Here is a 19588-nt window from a genome sequence, read left to right on the forward strand (position 1 = left end):
GTGAAGTTCATCCAAATGGAGCCTTATAGAATGTTATGTTAGCTTGAAACCCATACGCCCGCCCGTGCTTTGGGAATGGTAACGTTTTTATTTAGTTCACCCCCTAAATCAGAATCTTTTGTGGTGAATCTAGCAGGTCCTAGTAGATATCTAGGGGGTGCGTGGCCCCCTTTCCCCCACCCCAAATTAATTGAATTATTCATTGTAGAGGTCAGGCTGATTAAAGGGAATGAGCCAGAAACCAGGGAGAGTGCAAGCATTATCTGGTCCTCCCATCCTTCCTCTTTCCTTCCATCTCTCGCCGTTGCAGGTACCCCCGGAGCAGGGCACACAGATAAGCTCGGTCGCCTGAAAGAACTCTGTGAGCAACACGGGATGTGGCTCCACGTGGAAGGGTAAGAAGGCCGTCGGGTTTCAGACCCGTGAGCCCCGCTCAGAGTTCATTCACGGGGGAAATGCTCGCTCGTCAGAGTATTGGGTCATCCCAGATTGGGCGGATTTTCCTTTCACTTTGCCCACTTTATTCTGCAAAAGTCGGCAGACCCAAGCGATTGCATCTTTCATTGCAAGCTGTTAAGCTAATGAAGGGGGGGAGGGATTGCCAAAAGAGGAAATGTTTTGATTAGCGTGCTTGCCACTGATAATATGAAACCGTGTCATCTAGAGCATCTGCCTCTAAAAATGACACGAACAGAATCAACTCAGCCCTAACACAGTGGAATGAAATCTTCGGCTAAGCAGGATCACAGCGCTCCCTTCTAAACGTCTCATTAGATTAAAGATGGCTATTCTTCTTTTCCAGGGTGAACTTGGCTACTCTGGCTTTAGGCTACGTCTCCTCCTCCGTCTTGGTACGTTGCGAGCTTACAAGATACCCGTCGTCTAAAAATAAAAACGGATCCCAGGCCTGTGGGTGGGTGGACCCTTCCAAAGGAGAACCTTGAGAGGTTCAACGTAAGAATAATTGTGGTATTTAAGTGTTTACCGCGTGCCAAGCAGTCCCTGTCCCACATGGGGCTCGCAGTCTCCATCCCCTTTTTACAGTTGAGGTAACTGAGGTACAGAGAAGTGACGTGAGGTGCCCACGGTCCCGCAGCAGACCTGAGGCTCTGTTGTACGAGGAACCGGTGTTTCCGTTCTTTCCAGGCGGCGACGAAGTGCGACAGCATGACCCTCACCCTCGGTCCCTGGCTGGGGTTGCCAGCTGTCCCGGCAGTAACGCTGTATAGACAGGAGGACCCTTCCTTGGTAAGGCGGATCGGGGGGCTCGAAAAGTAACCCTCCGGTGATCGGATTTGTCGTCAGCCTGAAAGTCCGGCCGTTGACGGTGCCCCACCGGCCTCACGCGGCCCTCCCCGTGACCCGCGGTTCTTCCCCTAGTTCACGCTTCCTCCGCACCGACCCTAAGCTGACGGTCCCGAGGGCTGCGACGAACAACGCGGCGGGGGTCTCTTCTGTCCGTAGGCCCTGGCTGCCGGGCTGACGTCGAGCCAGCCGGTGGAGAAGCTGCGAGCGCTGCCCCTGTGGCTCTCCTTGCAGTACCTGGGGCACGACGGAATCGTGGAGAGAATAAAGCACGCGTCGCAGCTGGTGAGTAGGTTTCGGCTAAGGCACGACCGGCGCCGCTCTCTGCTCAGTGACCTCCTCGCTCGAGTTTGGAGGTAGTGTGGCCACCAGATTCCCCCCGGGAGGCCCACCCCTATCGCCTCAGCTATCACCCGAGCATTTCCCAACTCACGTTACCATTCTGGCAGCGCATTGTTGCTGCCGTCAACAACTTCAAGCATTCCTCCTTCCTATCAGCTGTCTTGTGCCTGTCTCCGCGCTTAGGTGGCCAGACTTCTTGAGGGCAGGGGTCACGTCTTTTACCTCCTCGGCACTCTGCTCTCCCAAGCACTTTGAACACCGCTCCGCCACACAATAGGCGCTCAGGAGACGTTATTGATCGAATTAGGAAGTCTTCATTAGCCCTTGATGTAGTTTATCAAATCCCAGTGGGAAATTAGTGTTCTTTATGCGTTTGTGTTTCATCGTGTTGTTAGAGGAACTGCGCCATAGACGTTCAGCCTCTCGTCAGCTCCGTCACTGTCACGCTTTCCCCGATTTGATTTTTTTTTTTTTTTTGCTTCCTATTTTTAAAAATCTCCTTTGCCGGCACTTTAGAGCAAGACAGTTATGAAGGGAAAGCTCTTCCAATGGAGATCAAGTACTGAGATAGCTTATTGCATCGGGGGAAAGTACAGGCACTGCAGGCGGCTCTCGAATTCCCGTTGGTCAAGAGGGAGCGGGAAGTGATGATGAGGACATACCTACTTGTACATATCTATTCTATTTATTTCTATTCTATTTATTCATATCTACATATATACATATCTATTCTATTTATTTTATTTTGTTAGTATGTTTGGTTTTGTTCTCTGTCTCCCCCTTTTAGACTGTGAGCCCCCTATTGGGTAGGGACTGTCTCTATATGTTGCCAACTTGTACTTCCCAAGCGCTTAGTACAGTGCTCTGCACACAGTAAGCGCTCAATAAATACGATTGATGATGATGAGGACGTCACCTGCCTCGTGCTGGAGGTCACCCCAGCTCCGAGCTCTCTCAGAAACTCCAGTCGACCAATCGTTGGTATTTATTGAGCACTTAGTGTGTGCAGAGCACTGTACTAAGCGCCCAGAGATTAGAATGCATGGTACACATGGTCCCTGTCCACAAGACTCGGGGGGGGACTGACATTAGAATAAATTTCAGCATGTAAGGCCATGTACTTAAGTGCCATGGGGCGACGATCAAGCGTATCCAAACAGCTCATTTTGTATGTGCTCCAGCGCTTAGAACAGTGCCTGGCACATAGTAAGTGCTTAACAAATATCATTTTTAAAAGGGTATTTAAGGAGCACAGATCCAGGGGCATAGGTGAAGCAGAGGTGTTGGCAGGGCGGAGGAATGAGGGCTTAGGGAAGGACTTGTGATCTCTGGAGGACTTTGAAGGCGGTCTGTCAGCTATGTAAAGTGGAGGGAGTTCCAGGCTCAAAGGAGGACTTGGGCGAGGAGGGGTCTGTAGCAAGATAGATGAGATCGAAAAGTGAGCCCACTGGCATTAGAGAAGCAGAGTGTGGGAGTTGGATCGTAGTAGATCATCGGCGAGGTAATGTAGGAAAGGGAGAGCCGATTCAGTTCCTTAAAGCCAAAGGTAAGGAGCTTCTGTTGGACGCAGAATTCTGATAGACAATGACTCTCCCCGCCTTCAAAGCCTTATTGAAGGCCCATCTCCTCCATTACCGTCTGTCTCCCCTATTACCGTCTGAGGGGGAGACAGACATTAATCTGAATAATTGCATTACAGCAGGGAGAGTAAGCTGTGACCGGAGCACCTAGAACAGTGCTTTGCACATAGGAAGCCTTCCCAGACTAAGCCCCGCTTTTCCTCATCTCCCACTCCCTTCTGCTTCACCCTGACTTGCTGCTCCCTTTGCTCTTCCCCCTTCCCAGCCCTACAGCACTTGGGTACATATGTGTCATTTTATTTATTTGTATTGATGTCTCTCCCCTCTCCCCCGCAACCCTAGACTGTAAACTCACGGTGGGCAGGGAATGTCCCTGTTTATTGTTTTATTGTACTTTCCCAGGCGCTTAGTACAGTGCTCTACACACAGTAAGTTCCCAGTAAATACGATTGAATGAATGAATGCAGAGATGGTGAGCACAAGCTGTTAACGGATTCCGTTCTCGTTATCATTCTTTATTTTTTAAGGCTTTAAATATTTAGGGGGGAACTGATTAATGGATGTAGGCACATATCGAACTGCAGCTTCCAGGAATCGAAGCTCTTGAAGCTGCTTAGGAACACACACAGACAAAGGAGCAAAACTGTTGTGTTTTGGGCAGAATCATTTGTGTTCACACACTTCACCACATGTTCATTCAATCAAGTGTATTCATTGGGCACTTACTATGTGCAGAGCACTGTGTTAAGCGCTCGGGAGAGTACACTATAAAAATAGACTCAGACACCAGAGCCACGAGTGAGAGGAGCGTCTGTGGTGAAGATGAGCTAAGTGGTGGCAGAGCTGGGGCAGAAGGGTGAGGAGGCCACAACCCAGAAGTCGCTCGGTCAGTCGTATTTATTGAACGCTTTTTCCGTGCAGAGCACTGTACTAAGCGCTTGGGAGAGTACATATAACGGACACATTCCTTGCCCACAACGAGCTTACTGTCTGAGGGGGAGACAGACATTAATCTGAATAATTGGATTACAGCAGGGAGAGTAAGCTGTGACTGGAGCACCTAGAACAGTGCTTTGCACATAGTAAGCACTTAATAAATGCCATCATTACTATTATTATTATTATTATTATTATTATTACAGAGCACTGCATTAGACACTTGGGAGAGTGTAATAGACGAGACATAGTCTCTCATGTCCTTCATTTGGCTCTCCCTTCTTCCTTTCTTTTCCTCTTTCGCCTCTGCCCCTCCTTTTTTCTTTTCTTATTTAACGGTATTTGTTAAGTGCTTACTTTATGCCTTTCCCTCTGTCTCCTCTGCCCCTCCTTTTTCCTTTTCTTATTTAACGGTACTTGTTAAGTGCTTACTTTATGCCTTTCCTCTTTCTCCTCTGCCCCTCCTTTTTTCTTTTCTTATTTAATGGTATTAAGTGCTTACTTTATGCCGGGCACTGAACTAAGCGCTGGGATAGGTACATGCTAATCAGGTTGGGCACAGTCCCTGTCCCACATGGGGCACGTTAGAGTGCTTGGCACATAGTAAGCGCTTAATAAATGCCCCAGTTATGACAGATGAGGTAACTGAGGCTCAGAAAAGGTAAGTCAGTTGCCCAAGGTCACACAGCAGACAAGTAGCGGAGCTGGGATTAGAACCCAGGTCCTCTGGCTCCCGGGCTCATCCTCTGTCCTCTAGGCCACGCTGCTCCGTACTTTTCCCATTTCTCCTCTCCCTCCCCCCTCCGCCAAAGTAATAGTAATAATAATAATGATGGTATTTGTTAAGCGCATACTATGTACAAAGCACTGTTCTAAGCGCTGGGGTAGATACAGGGTGATCAGGTGGTCCCACGGGGGGCTCACAGTCTTAATCCCCATTTGACAGATGAGGGAACTGAGGCACAGAGAAGCTAAGTGACTTGCCCAGAGTCACACAGCTGACAATCGGCGGAGCCGGGATTTGAACCCACGACCTCCGACTCCAAAGCCCGGGCTCTTTCCGCTGAGCCACACTGCTTCTCTATACATCCCTGAACTTAAAATGAAAAGTTGGACACTTCGAAGTCCCCCAGTGCCAGGGGTGACTTTATCAGACCGATAACCCTACAAATACTCCCCAGTGATTAATCTAAATGATTAATCATTGTTCCCTTTGGTTTCCGTGAAAACTGCTCTATAGTGTGCTCTTTCAATATAAGATGAGATAACCCATCTCTTAACTACTTTGGTTGTTACAGAGTCAGAGGTTGCTGGAAAGTCTGAAGAAACTGAATTTCATCAAAACCTCGGTAGAGTATAAAGCGCCTCACTCATTTTTATATTTTATAGTGCATACAGAACTCTCCCCGAATTCCTCAGAATTGTTTCCCCACGAGAGAGATAGAGCGGCATGGCTTTTTAATTAACCTCTGGCCCTCTCGCTGCCGGTCTTGGAAGTCAGGCTTCCTCCCGCCAGAGTTCAGGGTGGGGAAGGGAAGGGGACGCAAACCTTGAAGGCACCTTCTGACCTCGGTCAAAGAGCCAAGCCGGCCGACCAGGGCGTAGGACTGAGTAGCCGGCGGGGAGGCGGGGCCCTGCGGTGTCCACTGATGGACTGCAAGGAGCCCTGGCAGCTCCCACCGCGTCCTCGGGATGTCTCCAAAATAATAATAATAATAATAATAATAATGGCATTTGTTAAGCGCTTACTATGTCCAAAGCACCGTTCTAAGCGCTGGGGAGGATACAAGGTAAGCGGGTTGTCCCACATGGGGCTCACAGTCTTCATCCCCATTTTACACATGAGGGAACTGAGGCTCAGAGAAGTGAAATGACTTGCCCAAGGTCACACAGCGGACGTGGCGGAGCCGGGATTCGAACCCGTGACCTCTGACTCCAGAGCCCGGGCTCTTTCCACTGAGCCATGCTGCTTCTCTTACCTCCTTCCCTTCCCCACCGCACCTGTATATATATGTTTGTACATATTTATTACTCTATTTATTTTACTTGTACCAATCTATTCTATTTATTTTATTTTGTTAGTATGTTTGGTTTTGTTCTCTGTCTCCCCCTTTTAGACTGTGAGCCCGCTGTTGGGTAGGGACCGTCTCTAAATGTTGCCAGCTTGGACTTCCCAAGCGCTTACCACAGTGCTCTGCACACAGTAAGCGCTCAATAAATACGATTGATTGATTGATTCTCTATTTTGATGAGAAGCAAACTCTATGCTGCTATTCTGCAAATTCTCTAGTCTGCTATTTTGATTCATTCAGTCAGTCAGTCGTCTTTATTGAGGGCTTACTGTGTGCAGAGCACTGGACTAAGCGCTTGGGAATGTCGTTTCTCCTCCCAATTCCGGGCGCTGAATGGAGCGATGGCAGAGGCCGGGGGGTTGCTGGCCATCTTGACCGTGGTCGGTTCGGGAGCCCCCGTCACAGGACGGGCGTTTTATCGGATCCCGGCCGTTCTCCGCCGGCCGGTTTGCCTCAGATATCAAGCTCCTTTTTTTCCCCCCCCTTCTGTGCTGAGAGATTGAACTTCCCAAGCGCTTAGTACAGTGCTCTGCACACAGTAAGCGCTCAATAAATACAATTGATTGATTGATTGATTGAACAAAGGTGACTCAAAGATTGCTTTTGTCCTTAGATGGCCTATTAGGAAAAATCAGACCAGAACCAAAAACTACTTTTGCCCCGGGCGGGATTTCTAGATTGTTTTCTTCCCTTCCGCGGTGACCTCGGAAAGCTGTTCCCGTTGAAGCAGTTTCCAGCATGGGGCGGGAGGGAGGCGGGGGCGAAGTGGGATGTGGAGGTGAGCATCTGAAAGCCAAGCGTCCTCCCCCTCAGTAAAGAATAATAATGATGGCATTTATTAAGCGCTTACTATGTGCAAAGCACTGTTCTAAGCGCTGGGGAGTTTACAAGGTGAAGAGGGTGTCCCACGGGGGGGCTCACAGCCCTCATCCCCATTTTCCAGATGAGGGAACTGAGGCCCAGAGAAGTGAAGTGACAGGAAGGACAGAGTTTGGGTCTGGATTGCTTAAAGAAAACATCCATCGGTCTGTCTCCGCATCAGGCAGTTCCCCCACAGTTGCCGATGCCAATGCACAGATACACGGGAAGCATTCCGGTTATCAGCTTTGCCCATTTCGCCTGCAGAGAAAGGGCCTGGGGGAAGAAAGGACGCGGGCTCTTTTCTTTTTCAACCCCTAGAATAAAGTCTCAATCAATCAATCAATCGTATTTATTGAGCGCTTACTATGTGCAGAGCACTGTACTAAGCGCTTGGGAAGTACAAATTGGCACCATATAGAGACAGTCCCTACCCAACAGTGGGCTCACAGTCTAAAAGGGGGAGACAGAGAACAAAACCAAACATACTAACAAAATAAAATAAATAGAATAGATATGTACAAATAAAGTAAATAAATAAATAAATATTTAAATATAAATATATATAATTTATATATATGTATAATATGTATTATATATAAAATAAATATAAAAAAGTCCCAGAGTCGGACTCGCTCGGTTCAGCTTGATTTCTAATTCCTGGGTCGAGGGAACCCACTCTAAGCAGGGAGCAGAGCTCTGCTTTCTCGGTGGTAGCCTTTCACACGATTTCCTGAGCTGCACTGATCTTTGTAGGGGTAGATGACTCTGGTGCCAGGCGATTTTTGGGGAACTAGGCTACACTGGCTCTCAGCAAGTAACTGATTACTGTAGTATTTCTGGGAATCGCTAGCTCTCCCCAGGGGGGCCCTTCTGCTTCCATCCTTCTTCAGTTCTCTAGGTTTATACTTGTTCCCACTTTGGAATCTTTCTCCTGTAGCTCATTGTCCGTGGATGAGCGAAATGTAAAAATGGTATTTTGGATTACACTGGCTCTCAGCAAGCAACTGATCTCCGTAGCGTTTCAGGGTAATCATTAACTTCTGGTTCCACCCTTCTTTAGTTCTCCAGGTGAATCCTTGTTTCCGTTTCAGAGTCCTTCTCCCTTCTGTAGCTCATTGTCTGTGGATGAGCGAAATATAAAAATGGTATTTTTGATTAGGCAGTGAAGCGTCTGGATGGTGGGAGTTAATCCCAAATCGGCTTCCCTCTAATTGAGAACCTGGCAAATCAGGCCCTGGGTCCTTTAGATATTGGGAAAGCAGGCCAATGCTCCCGTCTTCCAGTCAATCAATCAATCAATCGTATTTATTGAGCGCTTACTGTGTGCAGAGCACTGTACTAAGCGCTTGGGAAGTACAAGCTGGCAACACATAGAGACGGTCCCTACCCAACAGTGGGCTCACAGTCTAGAAGGGGGTGACAGAGAACAAAACCAAACATACTAACAAAATAAAATAAATAGAATAGATAGGTACAAGTAAAATAAATAAATAAATAGAGTAATAAATATGTACAAACATATATACGTATATACAGGTGCTGTGGGGAAGGGAAGGAGGTAAGATGGGGGGATGGAGAGGGGGATGAGGGGAAGAGGAAGGAAGGAAGTCAGAGGTGAAGTGGAAGTAGGATGTGGTGTCCCTGTGTATCGTTTTATAGCCTAGTTCATTCAGTAACATCAGACTTTTGTTTATTCAGGTGGAAGATGAGCTCAACTCTCCAGTGGTGGTATTCAAATTTTCTCAGGAATTTTCAAGGTTAGGTGAGTGATCTAGAGGAGAACGTTGTCAGGCCCTGAGATTAAAAAGCATTCCCATTTCATTTCTCTCCAGTTCTCAAGTCTGTGTGTAGGCGGGACTCTCACGCCAACTGTCAAAGTGATGGAGTTGTCCTCCACCGTGACTTTGTAACCCTCCGAACGTAAATTCCCCCTTCAGCGCCGCTTGTCTGCCGTCGAGCGTCCGTTCCTGGGACAGCCAGACGTCCTGGTTAACTCAGTGTTAAAAACGCGGCGGAAGCCGAAGTTTTCTTCCCGCGAGGCCAAGTGGGAAGCGAGCCTTCCGGGGCGCTTGCCATCGCCTTCCTGGATTAGCTCCCCACGTACGTTGTACGGGTTTCTGGGCGTCACGCTCGTGTCTTTGTTTTGGGATTAGATCAAAAGGCGGGCACCGCGCCACCGGGACCCCCAGACCCGGCAGCCAGCCGGGAGAGAGACCTCCATGACGCATTTAACCAGTGGGTAAGTCTGGGCTGTTTCCGCCTCAGGCCCACTCTGACGGGGCCTCTTTTTCTGTCTGCCAGCCCCCCCGGGAAAAGCGTGAAGCTGCTGGCGGGCAGGAGACCTGTCACTTGGCTTTTCTGTACTTCCCAAGCACCTAGTACAGTGCACAGCACCAAGTGGACTCTCGCGATAAATGCCGCCGCTGCTCCTGCTACTACTACTTGCGTGCCTGGGCCCCGCTCACCCTCCTTTGACCCTCCAGCTCGGCGAGCAGCTGGCCCAGTCGGTCCCCGCCAGCGGAGTCGACGTGGTGGAACTGGAAGACGAGGGCACGTGTGTGCGCTTCAGCCCGCTGATGACGTCGGCAGGTAATTAGCGGCTCCGGGGTCCGCTTCGACCCGGGAAGGAGGAGCGGTTAGAGGTCCTGATTTTAACGTGGAACTTGGCAGAGCCTGATGATGATAATAATAATGATGGTATGAAGCTGCCCTCGCAATGCAGCCTCTTCCTCCGCGCTTCTGGAGCTTCCTTTTCTAATACTGGCACGCGCCCTCGCACCCTCTGTCCTGGCCCAGACGCCCAAAACCGAGTCTTTCTCGGAGCGGAAGGCACTGCCAGAGTGTGCCCGGGAAAGCCGAGTTCCCGAGGTGTGGGTTCCGCTCGAATCCGACGGTCCGATTCTGTTTCTGAATCGGATGCACGATCTCACATCAGACCCCGAAAAGAAAAGCCTCTCCCTGCTGATTCCCGGCAGGCGGTAGCCCACACCGGTTCCTGACCTCGGGGCTCGGAGTGGGTTGGCGGGGTACTTTTTCCGTGCTCAGCCCCGTGCCTTGAAATATTAGCCTGTGCCCAAAACTTATAATCCGTGCTGGATTTTTCATTCATTCATTCATTCAGTCTTATTTATTGAGCACTTACTGCGTGCAGAGCACTGGACTAAGCGCTTGGGAAGTCCAAGTTGGCAACATATTCTAGACTGTGAGCCCACTGTTGGGTAGGGACCGTCTCCATATGTTGCCAACTTGTACTTCCCAAGCGCTTAGTACAGTGCTCTGCACACAGTAAGCGCTCCATAAATACGATTGAATGAATGAATGAGGCCCCCTCCTTCCTCTCCCCCTCCTCCTCATCCCCCCTGCCTTACCTCCTTCCCCTCCCCACAGCACCTGTATATATGTTTGTACGGATTTATTACTCTATTGAATTTGTACATATTTATTCTATTTTACTTTGTTAATGTGTTTTGTTTTGTTCTCCGTCTCCCCCTTCTAGACTGCAAGCCCACTGTTGGGTAGGGACCGTCTCTAGATGTTGCCAACTTGTACTTCCCAAGCGCTTAGTCCAGTGGCTCTGCACACAGTAAGCGCTCAATAAATACGAATGAATGAACATAGAGAGACGGTCCCTACCCAACAGCGGGCTCACAGTCTAGAAGGGGGAGACAGCCAACAAAACATATTAACAAAATAAAATAAACAGAATTTGCATTTGCCTTGGCAAATACTCAACTTTTAGTTTCAGCACTTATGGAGAAGAAAATCCAAAGGACAGAACATTTAATGAGAAGCAGCGTGGCTCATTGGAAGGAGCCCGGGCTTTGGAGTCAAGAGGTCGTGGGTTCAAACCCCGGCTCCGCCAACTGTCGGCTGTGTGACTTTGGGCAAGTCACTTCACTTCTCTGGGCCTCAGTTCCCTCATCTGGAAAATGGGGATTAAGACTGTGAGCCCCCCAAGGGACAACCTGATCACCTTGTAACCTCCCCAGCGCTTTGCACATAGTAAGCGCTTAATAAATGCCATTATTGTTAAATAAAATAGAGTAATAAATACCTACAAACATATATACAGGTGCTGTGGGGAGGGGAAGGAGGTAAGGCGGGGGATTTTTCAAACAACTAAAGGGACGGGTCCCATTATTTTTTTTTTCCCGGTATCCTGCCGCTTTTTCCATCCCCGATCGATCTCTCTGTACGTTTAGTCTTAGGGACTCGAGGAGAAGACATCGACAAGCTGGTGGCCTGCTTGAAGACCAAGATCCCAATCCTGATCTGTACGCTACAGCTGAAAGAGGAATTCAAGCTGGAAGTGGAACGAACGGCAGGCCTCTCTCACGTGGAGGACCTTAGCTGGCCCGGGCTCGGAGTGGTCAGGTGAGCACCCTGAAAGCTCAGGATGTCCAAGACTGAACTCCTTGTCTTCCCTCCCAAACCCTGCCCTCTCCCTGACTTTCCCATCTCTATTGACGACACTGCCATCCTTCCCGTCTCACAAACCCGCAACCTTGGTGTCATCCTTGACTCCGCTCTCTCATTCACCCCTCACATCCAAGCCGTCACCAAAACCTGCCGGTCTCAGCTCCGCAACATTGCCAAGATCCGCCCTTTCCTCTCCATCCCAACGGCTACCCTGCTCATTCAAGCTCTCATCCTATCCCGTCTGGACTACTGCATCAGCCTTCTCTCTGATCTCCCTTCCTCGTGTCTCTCCCCACTTCAATCCATACTTCATGTTGCTGCCCGGATTGTCTTTGTCCAGAAACGCTCTGGGCATGTTACTCCCCTCCTCAAAAATCTCCAGTGGCTACCAATCAATCTGCGCATCAGGCAGAAACTCCTCACCCTGGGCTTCAAGGCTGTCCATCACCTCGCCCCCTCCTACCTCACCTCCCTTCTCTCCTTCTACAGCCCGGCCCGCACCCTCCGCTCCTCCGCCGCTAATCTCCTCACTGTACCTCATTCTCGCCTGTCCCGCCATCGACCCCCGGCCCACGTCATCCCCCAGGCCCGGAATGCCCTCCCTCTGCCCATCCGCCAAGCTAGCTCTCTTCCTCCCTTCAAGGCCCTACTGAGAGCTCACCTCCTCCAGGAGGCCTTCCCAGACTGAGCCCCTTCCTTCCTCTCCCCCTCTCTATCCCCCCATCTTACCTCCTTCCCTTCCCCACAGCACCTGTATATATGTTTGTACATATTTATTTATTTATTTATTTTACCTGTACATATCTATTCTATTTATTTTATTTTGTTAGTGTGTTTGGTTTTCTTCTCTGTCTCCCAATTTTAGACTGTGAGCCCACTGTTGGGTAGGGACTGTCTGTATATGTTGTCAACTTGTACTTCCCAAGCACTTAGTACAGTGCTCTGCACACAGTAAGCACTCAATAAATATGATTGATTGATTGACCCCCCCACTCCACGGATGGCTCCAAGCTCTGCTGTGGCAGTGAAGGGCACCTATGAAGAATCAATCAATCAATCAGTAGTATTTATTGAGCGCTGACTGTGTGCAGAGCACTGGACTAAGCGCTTGGGAAGTCCAAGTTGGCAACATCTAGAGACGCTCCCTACCCAACGGCGGGCTCGCGGCCTAGAAGGGGGAGACAGACGACAAAACAAAACAGATTAACAAAATAAAATAAGCAACGAAGGAGCAACCGAGATGCCCCAGCCTGATGGTTCAGCTGGCAGACTCTCCGTCGCCGCTGCTCTTCACCTGAGACCCTTCCCTGTTATTGTGGGTTGAAGCCTCTGCCCTCGGGAGAACGAAAATCCCTTCCCCGGGTAGTCCTAGAAATTTCTCAGCGCTCCAGGCTTACCCTGCTTTCCCTACCCACCCGCAAGTTTCAATGATGGTTTTTCTGCCCCTGCCCTTCTTGGGCCTTGACTAGGCTCTCCGCAGGTGGATTTCCACTATATCGGAGTGTGAAGACGTTACTAATAACAGGCGGCCTCAGTCACGGTCATGTCGTTTGACTTTAAAGGTACGAGGACAACGTCGAAGAGAAGAATGGTGGGAAATCAGAAGCTGAAGTAGAAAAAATCAACACTGGGCTCCTGAAAAAACTAAGTGAACTGGAATCCGATCTCGTATTTTCTTCAGGTAACTGTTGCCTTTCCTGTCATCACGTCAGGCTGTCCGAGCCGTGATCCGGTGAGGACAGGGTGAACTGTTGCCAAGAGAGAGTTCTCTCGGGCCCCAGATGAAATCGGTAGCTCTTTGGACAGTCCTAATAATGCCTCACGTTGGTTGGAGTGGGTCTCCCCCCCAACCTTTGATTAAAGCTGTTTTCTGCATGTGGCACTGCGGCTTCAATTGCCCAGAATCTGCTCAGTGAATTAACTCATACCGTCGGCGTCTTAGCCAACGGGGCAGACGAGATCTTTGTACGGGGAGGGGGGATTTGGGGAAAGCTGGGCTCCACGTCGGACAGGGAGCGTCCGACGCACCAACACGCCATCTGCCCAATACCTTGCTTCTGCAGGCCCGGAGTTTGGGAGGAAAAAGAGCTGCATTTACATCGGCATGGCAACCGAGGACCTGGACGTGTGCGAACTCGTGGAGACCATCGCAGCCACGGGCCGGGAAATCGAGGAAAACTCAAGGGTGCGTGAGACGGACTGGCTCTCTTCTCCCCTGGCGGGCTCGTCCTTTAGGGCCTCCCGACAACTGGCAAGAGCTAATGAAGCTCTCGTTTGGGAGTCGACGGAGGCCGTGGTCAGGGGAAGCCGGGTGCCCTTTTGGCCCAGCCCGCTGGCCAGATCCAAGCCTCTCCGGCCTGTTGGAAGAAATGAACGCAGGCAGGCTTCACCTACGTGACACCATCGGTTCCTGAACGCTGTTTCCACTTAAGGCGGAACCAATTTTGTCATAGCAGGAGCGTTACAGATAGGAGACGGGTTCCTGAACCAAGTTTCGGTACCGTATTTTTAACCCAAATGACCCAGAATGTTATAGCCAATTAGTATGGCAATAGTATTGGTGATAGCAATGTCTGTAAAGTGCATACTATGGGCCAGGCGCTGTGTTGAACACTGGCCTAGACGCAAGATCATCAGGTTGGCATCCGCTCACAGTCTTTTAGACTGTGAGCCCACTGTTGGGTAGGGACCGTCTCTATATGTTGCCAACTTGTGCTTCCCAAGCGCTTAGTACGGTGCTCTGCACACAGTAAGCGCTCAATAAATGCCATTGAACGAATGAATGAGTCTAAGGGGGAGGGACGGTTGAGAAAACTGAAGGCCAGAGAAGTGACTTGCCCAAAGTTGCAGAACCAGGAATAGGACCCAGGTCTCCGGATTCCTAGGCTCGTGCTCTCTTCCCTAGGCCATGCCACTTCCCCATTTTGCCCCACTTGGTGGGAAGTCAGGCAGCCCTCCTCCAGCGTGTCCCTAAAGCCTTCTTCTAAAGCCCTGACAGTTCCCGGGGCTCTCCTTCCTCAGATTCCCCAGCCCCTTCTCTTTGCAGTTTTGGTGAGGAGGGATTAGTCACTTGCTAACCTGCTTTTGAAAGTTATGCCTCTGCTCTCTGCCGATAGCTCCACTTCCAGCACCTACTCGTCGAATAACGTCCCTTGTCTTTTCCCTTAGCTGCTGGAAAACATGACGGAGGTTGTTCGGAAAGGCATCCTGGAAGCACAGGTTCAGCTGCAGAGAGCCAACGAGGAACGACTCCTGGAAGAGGTGAGGAAACAAAGACGGACGCCCAGTGCGGCTGTTTCTCGGCCGGGGGGGGGCTTGGACTCATGAGGACCATCTGGGAATTGTGTCTTACAGGGAGTGTTACGGCAGATCCCCGTTGTTGGATCGGTGCTGAACTGGTTTTCGCCATTCCAAGCGTCACCCAAGGGAAGAACTTTTAATTTAACCGCAGGTAACTGTTCGGGGCCGTTGGGAGCCATTGAGCGGCTGCTCCTGAGCCTTAAAGCCTTTCCCGGGCAGCGCTCTCTCCTTCCCCTACCCCGGCACCCCGGGCCCAGCTAGAAGTACACAACATGCAAGTAAGGCCTCGATTGCGGGGGGGATGGGGTCTGCTCCACCCCGTCGCATTCCTTTCTTGAGGAACTGATCGGCGGAAGGTTCCGGAGCCTGTGTTGGGGTCAAGTCCTTTATGGCTTTCCTGACAAAGCTTGATTTCCAGCCTTAGAAACCTTCGACGAGGCCAAGAGCCCAAGGTAGAAAGATAATAATAATGGCATTTGTTAAGCGCTTGCTACGTGCGGGGCACTGTTCTAAGCGCTGGTGATTTGACAGGATCACTAACGCCTCTTCCCTTGGGGTATTTTAAGGAAGACGTTTTCTTCCGCTGCGGAAGGGGGGAACTTACTTGAGGCAGGTGACCCCAACTTCTGATCGGATTTCAAATCCGACAGACCTTAGCTTGCCCTGACAAGGAAGAAACCCGATTTTTCCTATTGGGTTAGATGAGTTTCCCAACTCTCCTGCCGCCCGCAGGGCTGTGAGTTCTCAATATCGGGCCCCGAGGAAGCACTAAGACCAGTGCTCTGCCCACGGTAATTGCTCAATAAATAAAAATGATGACAGTGATGATGGACTTTCCTAGCAAAGAGGATTATGAATCCGGCCATTTGTCCCAAGCTGTGCCCGCGTGTCTTGTCGCCCATCCCCTGTCGTGTTCATTGGCAGGCTCGCTGGAATCCACAGAGTTGACGTACGTGTCCAAAGCCCAGGCTACGGGAGCGACCCCACCTCTGACCCCCGCGGCCATGCACGCCAAATCAAGACGCCCAGGTGATGTCCCCCGCACCAGAGAACTGAGCGGGGAAATGCTTTTGGAATACTTTGCAGTGGTATCGGTTCAGCGGTTAGACATTGTACTAAGCGCTGGAGTAGGGACAAGCTAATCAGGCTGGACGCAGTCCCCGTCTCACAGTTTCAATCCCCATTTGACAGATGAGGGAACTGAGGCCCAGGGAAGCGAGGTGACTTGCCCGACAGCAGGCAAGTGGCGGAGCAGGGATTAGAACCCGAGTCCTGATTCCCAGCCCCTTGCTCCGTCCGCTAGGCCGTGCGGCTGGGCTTGTCCTGCCGGGGGTTTCTCCTTTACGTCAGGAAGTTTGGCTGCCCGGGCTGCAGTCTGCTTCGCTTCGGCTCACAGGGCTCAAAGCGGCGAAGCGAGAGGCGGCTCAGGAGCCAAGTACTACAACTGGAAAGAACCAAAAAGTCTCCTTGTGCCCTTGAAAGGGGAAGGAGCGGATAGAGCCGGGACCTGGGTTCTAATTCCCACCCTGCCACTTGCCCGCTGGGTGACCCTGGGCAAGTCACTTCACTTCCCTCATCTGAAAAATGGGGATGAAGACTGAACCCCGTGTGGAACATGGACTGTGTCCAACCTGATTAGCTCGTATCTGCCCCCGTCCACGCTTAGTACAGTGCCTGGTTCAGAGTAAGCACTTACCCTCTTTTTTTTTTAACGGTGTTTACTAAGGGGATGCAGAGTTTTCTTATTAGCAGTAATAATAATAATGATGATGGCATTTGTTAAGCTCTTACTATGTGCAAAGCACTGTTCTAAGCGCTGGGGGGGGATGCAAGGTGATCAGGTTGTCCCACGTGGGGCTCACAGTCTTCATCCCCATTTTCCAGATGAGGGAACTGAGGCTCCGAGAAGTTAAGTGACTTGCCCAGGGTCACCCAGCAGACATGTGGCGGAGCTGGGATTTGAACCCATGACCTCTGACTCCAAAGCCCGTGCTCTTTCCACTGAGCCACGCTGCCCCGTGCTTTGGGGCAAGGCATGGTTTGCTTTCCAGAAGACTGGTTTGATAATCCTTTAGGTTTTGTCCCAAGCTGAAATCTGATACTGCGTGGTTAACTATGAATTCATTCAGTCGTATTTATTGAGCGCTTACTGTGTGCAGGGCACTGTACTAAGCGCTTGGGAAGTCCAAGTGGGCAACATCTAGAGCCGCTGGGCTCACAGTCTATGAATCCCGGCTCCTTCACCTGGGCAGAAATGCCGCAGGCTCCAGAGATGTTTGAGTCAAGCGCTTAGTGCAGTGTTCTGCACCAGTGAGCACCCAACAGATAGCAGTGATGATGAGCGACTTCTGCTTGACTGAAGTAGAATCCTACTTGAGAAATAAGTCGTTGCCTTCGATCACGCCCTAAGTACCCCAAAAAGCTTCCATTTAAAGATCGCACCTGTCTGTTCGCCTACCTGCCGTCCAGGTCAGAAGGTTTTTAAAAGATCCATCGGAGGCTCCGACGCCTTCAGCGAGACGAGCTCCGCCAGCCCCGTGGAAGACGCAGAAAAGGCGGAGCCTCCGGCCCCAGCGGCGGGCGGGCCGAAGGGGGACGCGACGGCCGACGGCCACGAGGCTGGAGCCCAAACCCTGGACGCCGACGACGACTCTGCTAAAGGAGAGGAGCGAGGGAGTTTAAGATAAAATCCAGACTCCACGGGAGAGGACTTCGCACACCCTATTAACCGGGGGCCGGGGAATGGCAAAGACGCCTTGAAAACGTGTCCCGTGTTAATACGGTAAGATGAAATGGGACTTTTTGCACAAAGATGGGAATGACAGGCAGGCTTTCCCATTGTACATGTTTCAACCGGAGTCGGCCCGCTGCTCCGATTCTCCGCCTCCTTAGAACTACCACGTCGGGGAAGATGGTCACCCTTTCTTTTTGTCGAGTCGCTGTAAACCGTTGCTATTTATAAGCCAGGTGTCCCGGCACCAGCTAACACAGAATGACCCTGATCTTCCCGAACCGACGCTTGAGCAAGCCGGTCGCACTTGGTGACTTTCTGGCAACGATTCCAGCCAGCCTCCTCTGCACTGTCTTTTAAAAACCAAAGCAGGGGCCGGGATTCGTAAGAAATTGGCTCCGCTCACCAGCTCCGTCAGTCCGTCTTCTGCAGGACCGAGTGGTTTTTTTCCACTAAGCCGGTCTTGCAGCTGTGCCCCTTATACCAAGGAGAGCCGGCTGCGAGCTCTAAATAAGGCCTGCGTCCCTTGGGACCACACCTGCTCCCGGCTACTTCTCCCGCTGACGTAAGCCCACCCCGAGCCCTTTGCTTCCAACAGGAATAGCAAAGCACGTTAAAACGGGCCGGACTTCTCTCTCCCGCAGCGTCGGCTGGGGCCCAACCAGTAATGAATTTACCTAGAGAGAGAACAGCGGCTGAAGTCCGTCCCTCACCCCCGATCCCTTTTCCCCGCTGACAGAGCTTCGAACCGGGCCGTGCAGATACAGGCCTCTTAAGTTCTTCCGCCTGAATTGGGTAGATGCTGTGCATAAGAGAAACTATTAGTCACCTAATTAAAATTCTAATCTAAGCATTACTTTGGACCTGAATCCAAAGTGAAGAGGTTTGTTTTCCTGTTTAAAAGCTTAGCCCTCTCCAAGTGCCCAAGTGAAGCTCTCAGCCTGCCCCCTCGCCCCTCTTGCCGCCCCACAAATCCGGCCTTTGTTCACTTACCCTACTCGGCGGCCCCGTCTGCGTCTTCGGGTGCGGGTAAGCCGCGGAGGATGATCTTTCCAACGCGTTTTTGCCGCCGAAAGGTCCGTCTCCTTCCCGGCGGGCACGGTCGCCGTAGTAGCGGGAGCCTCGGTTACACCACATTAAGCCTACCGCTCACTTTTTTTGATTGATGGGATTTCAGATTGTTTTTGGCACTGCCTTAAAGTGCGTTTTTTCTTTTAAGTACAGACGATTCAAAGGCCAATAGTCTTCCTCAATGGTTTGGTGCAATGAAGTATATATATATATATATAAACTCGGGGGTTAAAAAAAAAAGATTGTCATTAATGAGATTAATTACATTAACTACATTAATTTTTAATGTTTTTATATTTGGAATGGTTAAACTAGTTGGGCTAAGGTAAAAATGGCACCCTTTAGATGTAATATTTGAATGTTGGTTTCAATAAAGGGTCTTGAAATTGTTTCATCTGACTTCAGTGAATGTCTAATGTTGACTTTACCATTGATTCAGTTCAGTACAGCACGTCTCTCTCAATCAATCAATCGCATTTATTGAGCGCTTACTGTGTGCAGAGCACTGTACTAAGCGCTTGGGAAATACAAGTTGGCAACATATAGAGACGGTCCCTACCCAGCAGTGGGTTCACAGTCTTTCGGACACATTTTAGTTACTTTTGGAAAAAACTTCCAGCATAAAAGATTCCAAAATATACTGCTTACATCCCGACCTTCGGGTTCTCAATACCGAATGCACAAGCCCTAACTCACTTCCTTTTTCAGCAAGTTGGATAATAATAATAATAATGATGGCATTTATTAAGCGCTTAAGCACTGGATGCCCATCTTCTTCTGACTGCCGTACCCAAAAGTACTTCAGTCATTTGAAGAACAGCCTAGATAAACTTTTCTCCGTCTTGCAAGGAACTGAAATCAGTGGGGACATTTCAAAGAGGATGAGTGCAACGTAAAACTTCTTGTTTACACGGCAGATTTGTTTCGCGCTACAGCTGAACAGTAGTACAAGCTTAAAGACCGGAAAAAAG

The 19588-nt window shown here is 50.3% G+C and overlaps 1 protein-coding gene and 1 long non-coding RNA gene across 4 annotated transcripts in view; one reads left to right on the forward strand and one right to left on the reverse strand.

Annotated features, from left to right (window-relative positions):
• The window catches only part of PDXDC1 (pyridoxal dependent decarboxylase domain containing 1), a 62252-nt gene extending 43236 nt beyond the window's left edge, over window positions 1-19016 (forward strand). For all 3 annotated transcript variants that reach the window (XM_038762480.1, XM_038762479.1, XM_038762481.1), the window contains exons 9-23: window positions 311-395; window positions 803-851; window positions 1147-1248; window positions 1465-1590; window positions 5462-5512; window positions 8795-8858; window positions 9250-9335; window positions 9580-9685; window positions 11299-11470; window positions 13078-13196; window positions 13579-13700; window positions 14684-14776; window positions 14870-14966; window positions 15740-15844; window positions 17285-19016. In XM_038762480.1, the coding sequence (XP_038618408.1) occupies window positions 311-395; window positions 803-851; window positions 1147-1248; window positions 1465-1590; window positions 5462-5512; window positions 8795-8858; window positions 9250-9335; window positions 9580-9685; window positions 11299-11470; window positions 13078-13196; window positions 13579-13700; window positions 14684-14776; window positions 14870-14966; window positions 15740-15844; window positions 17285-17502 (1595 nt within the window). In that variant the 3' untranslated portion in view covers window positions 17503-19016. The remainder of the gene's footprint in view (window positions 1-310; window positions 396-802; window positions 852-1146; window positions 1249-1464; window positions 1591-5461; window positions 5513-8794; window positions 8859-9249; window positions 9336-9579; window positions 9686-11298; window positions 11471-13077; window positions 13197-13578; window positions 13701-14683; window positions 14777-14869; window positions 14967-15739; window positions 15845-17284) is intronic.
• On the reverse strand, window positions 8770-17357 carry LOC119941926. The gene is made up of 2 exons (XR_005455339.1): window positions 17274-17357; window positions 8770-9769 (listed from the first exon to the last, which is right to left on the reverse strand). It is a non-coding gene; the product is annotated as an uncharacterized LOC119941926 (long non-coding RNA).
• Window positions 19017-19588: the final 572 nt, after the last annotated feature.

Source organism: Tachyglossus aculeatus, chromosome 21 (assembly GCF_015852505.1).
Source record: "Tachyglossus aculeatus isolate mTacAcu1 chromosome 21, mTacAcu1.pri, whole genome shotgun sequence".
Taxonomy (NCBI): Eukaryota; Metazoa; Chordata; class Mammalia; order Monotremata; family Tachyglossidae; genus Tachyglossus; species Tachyglossus aculeatus.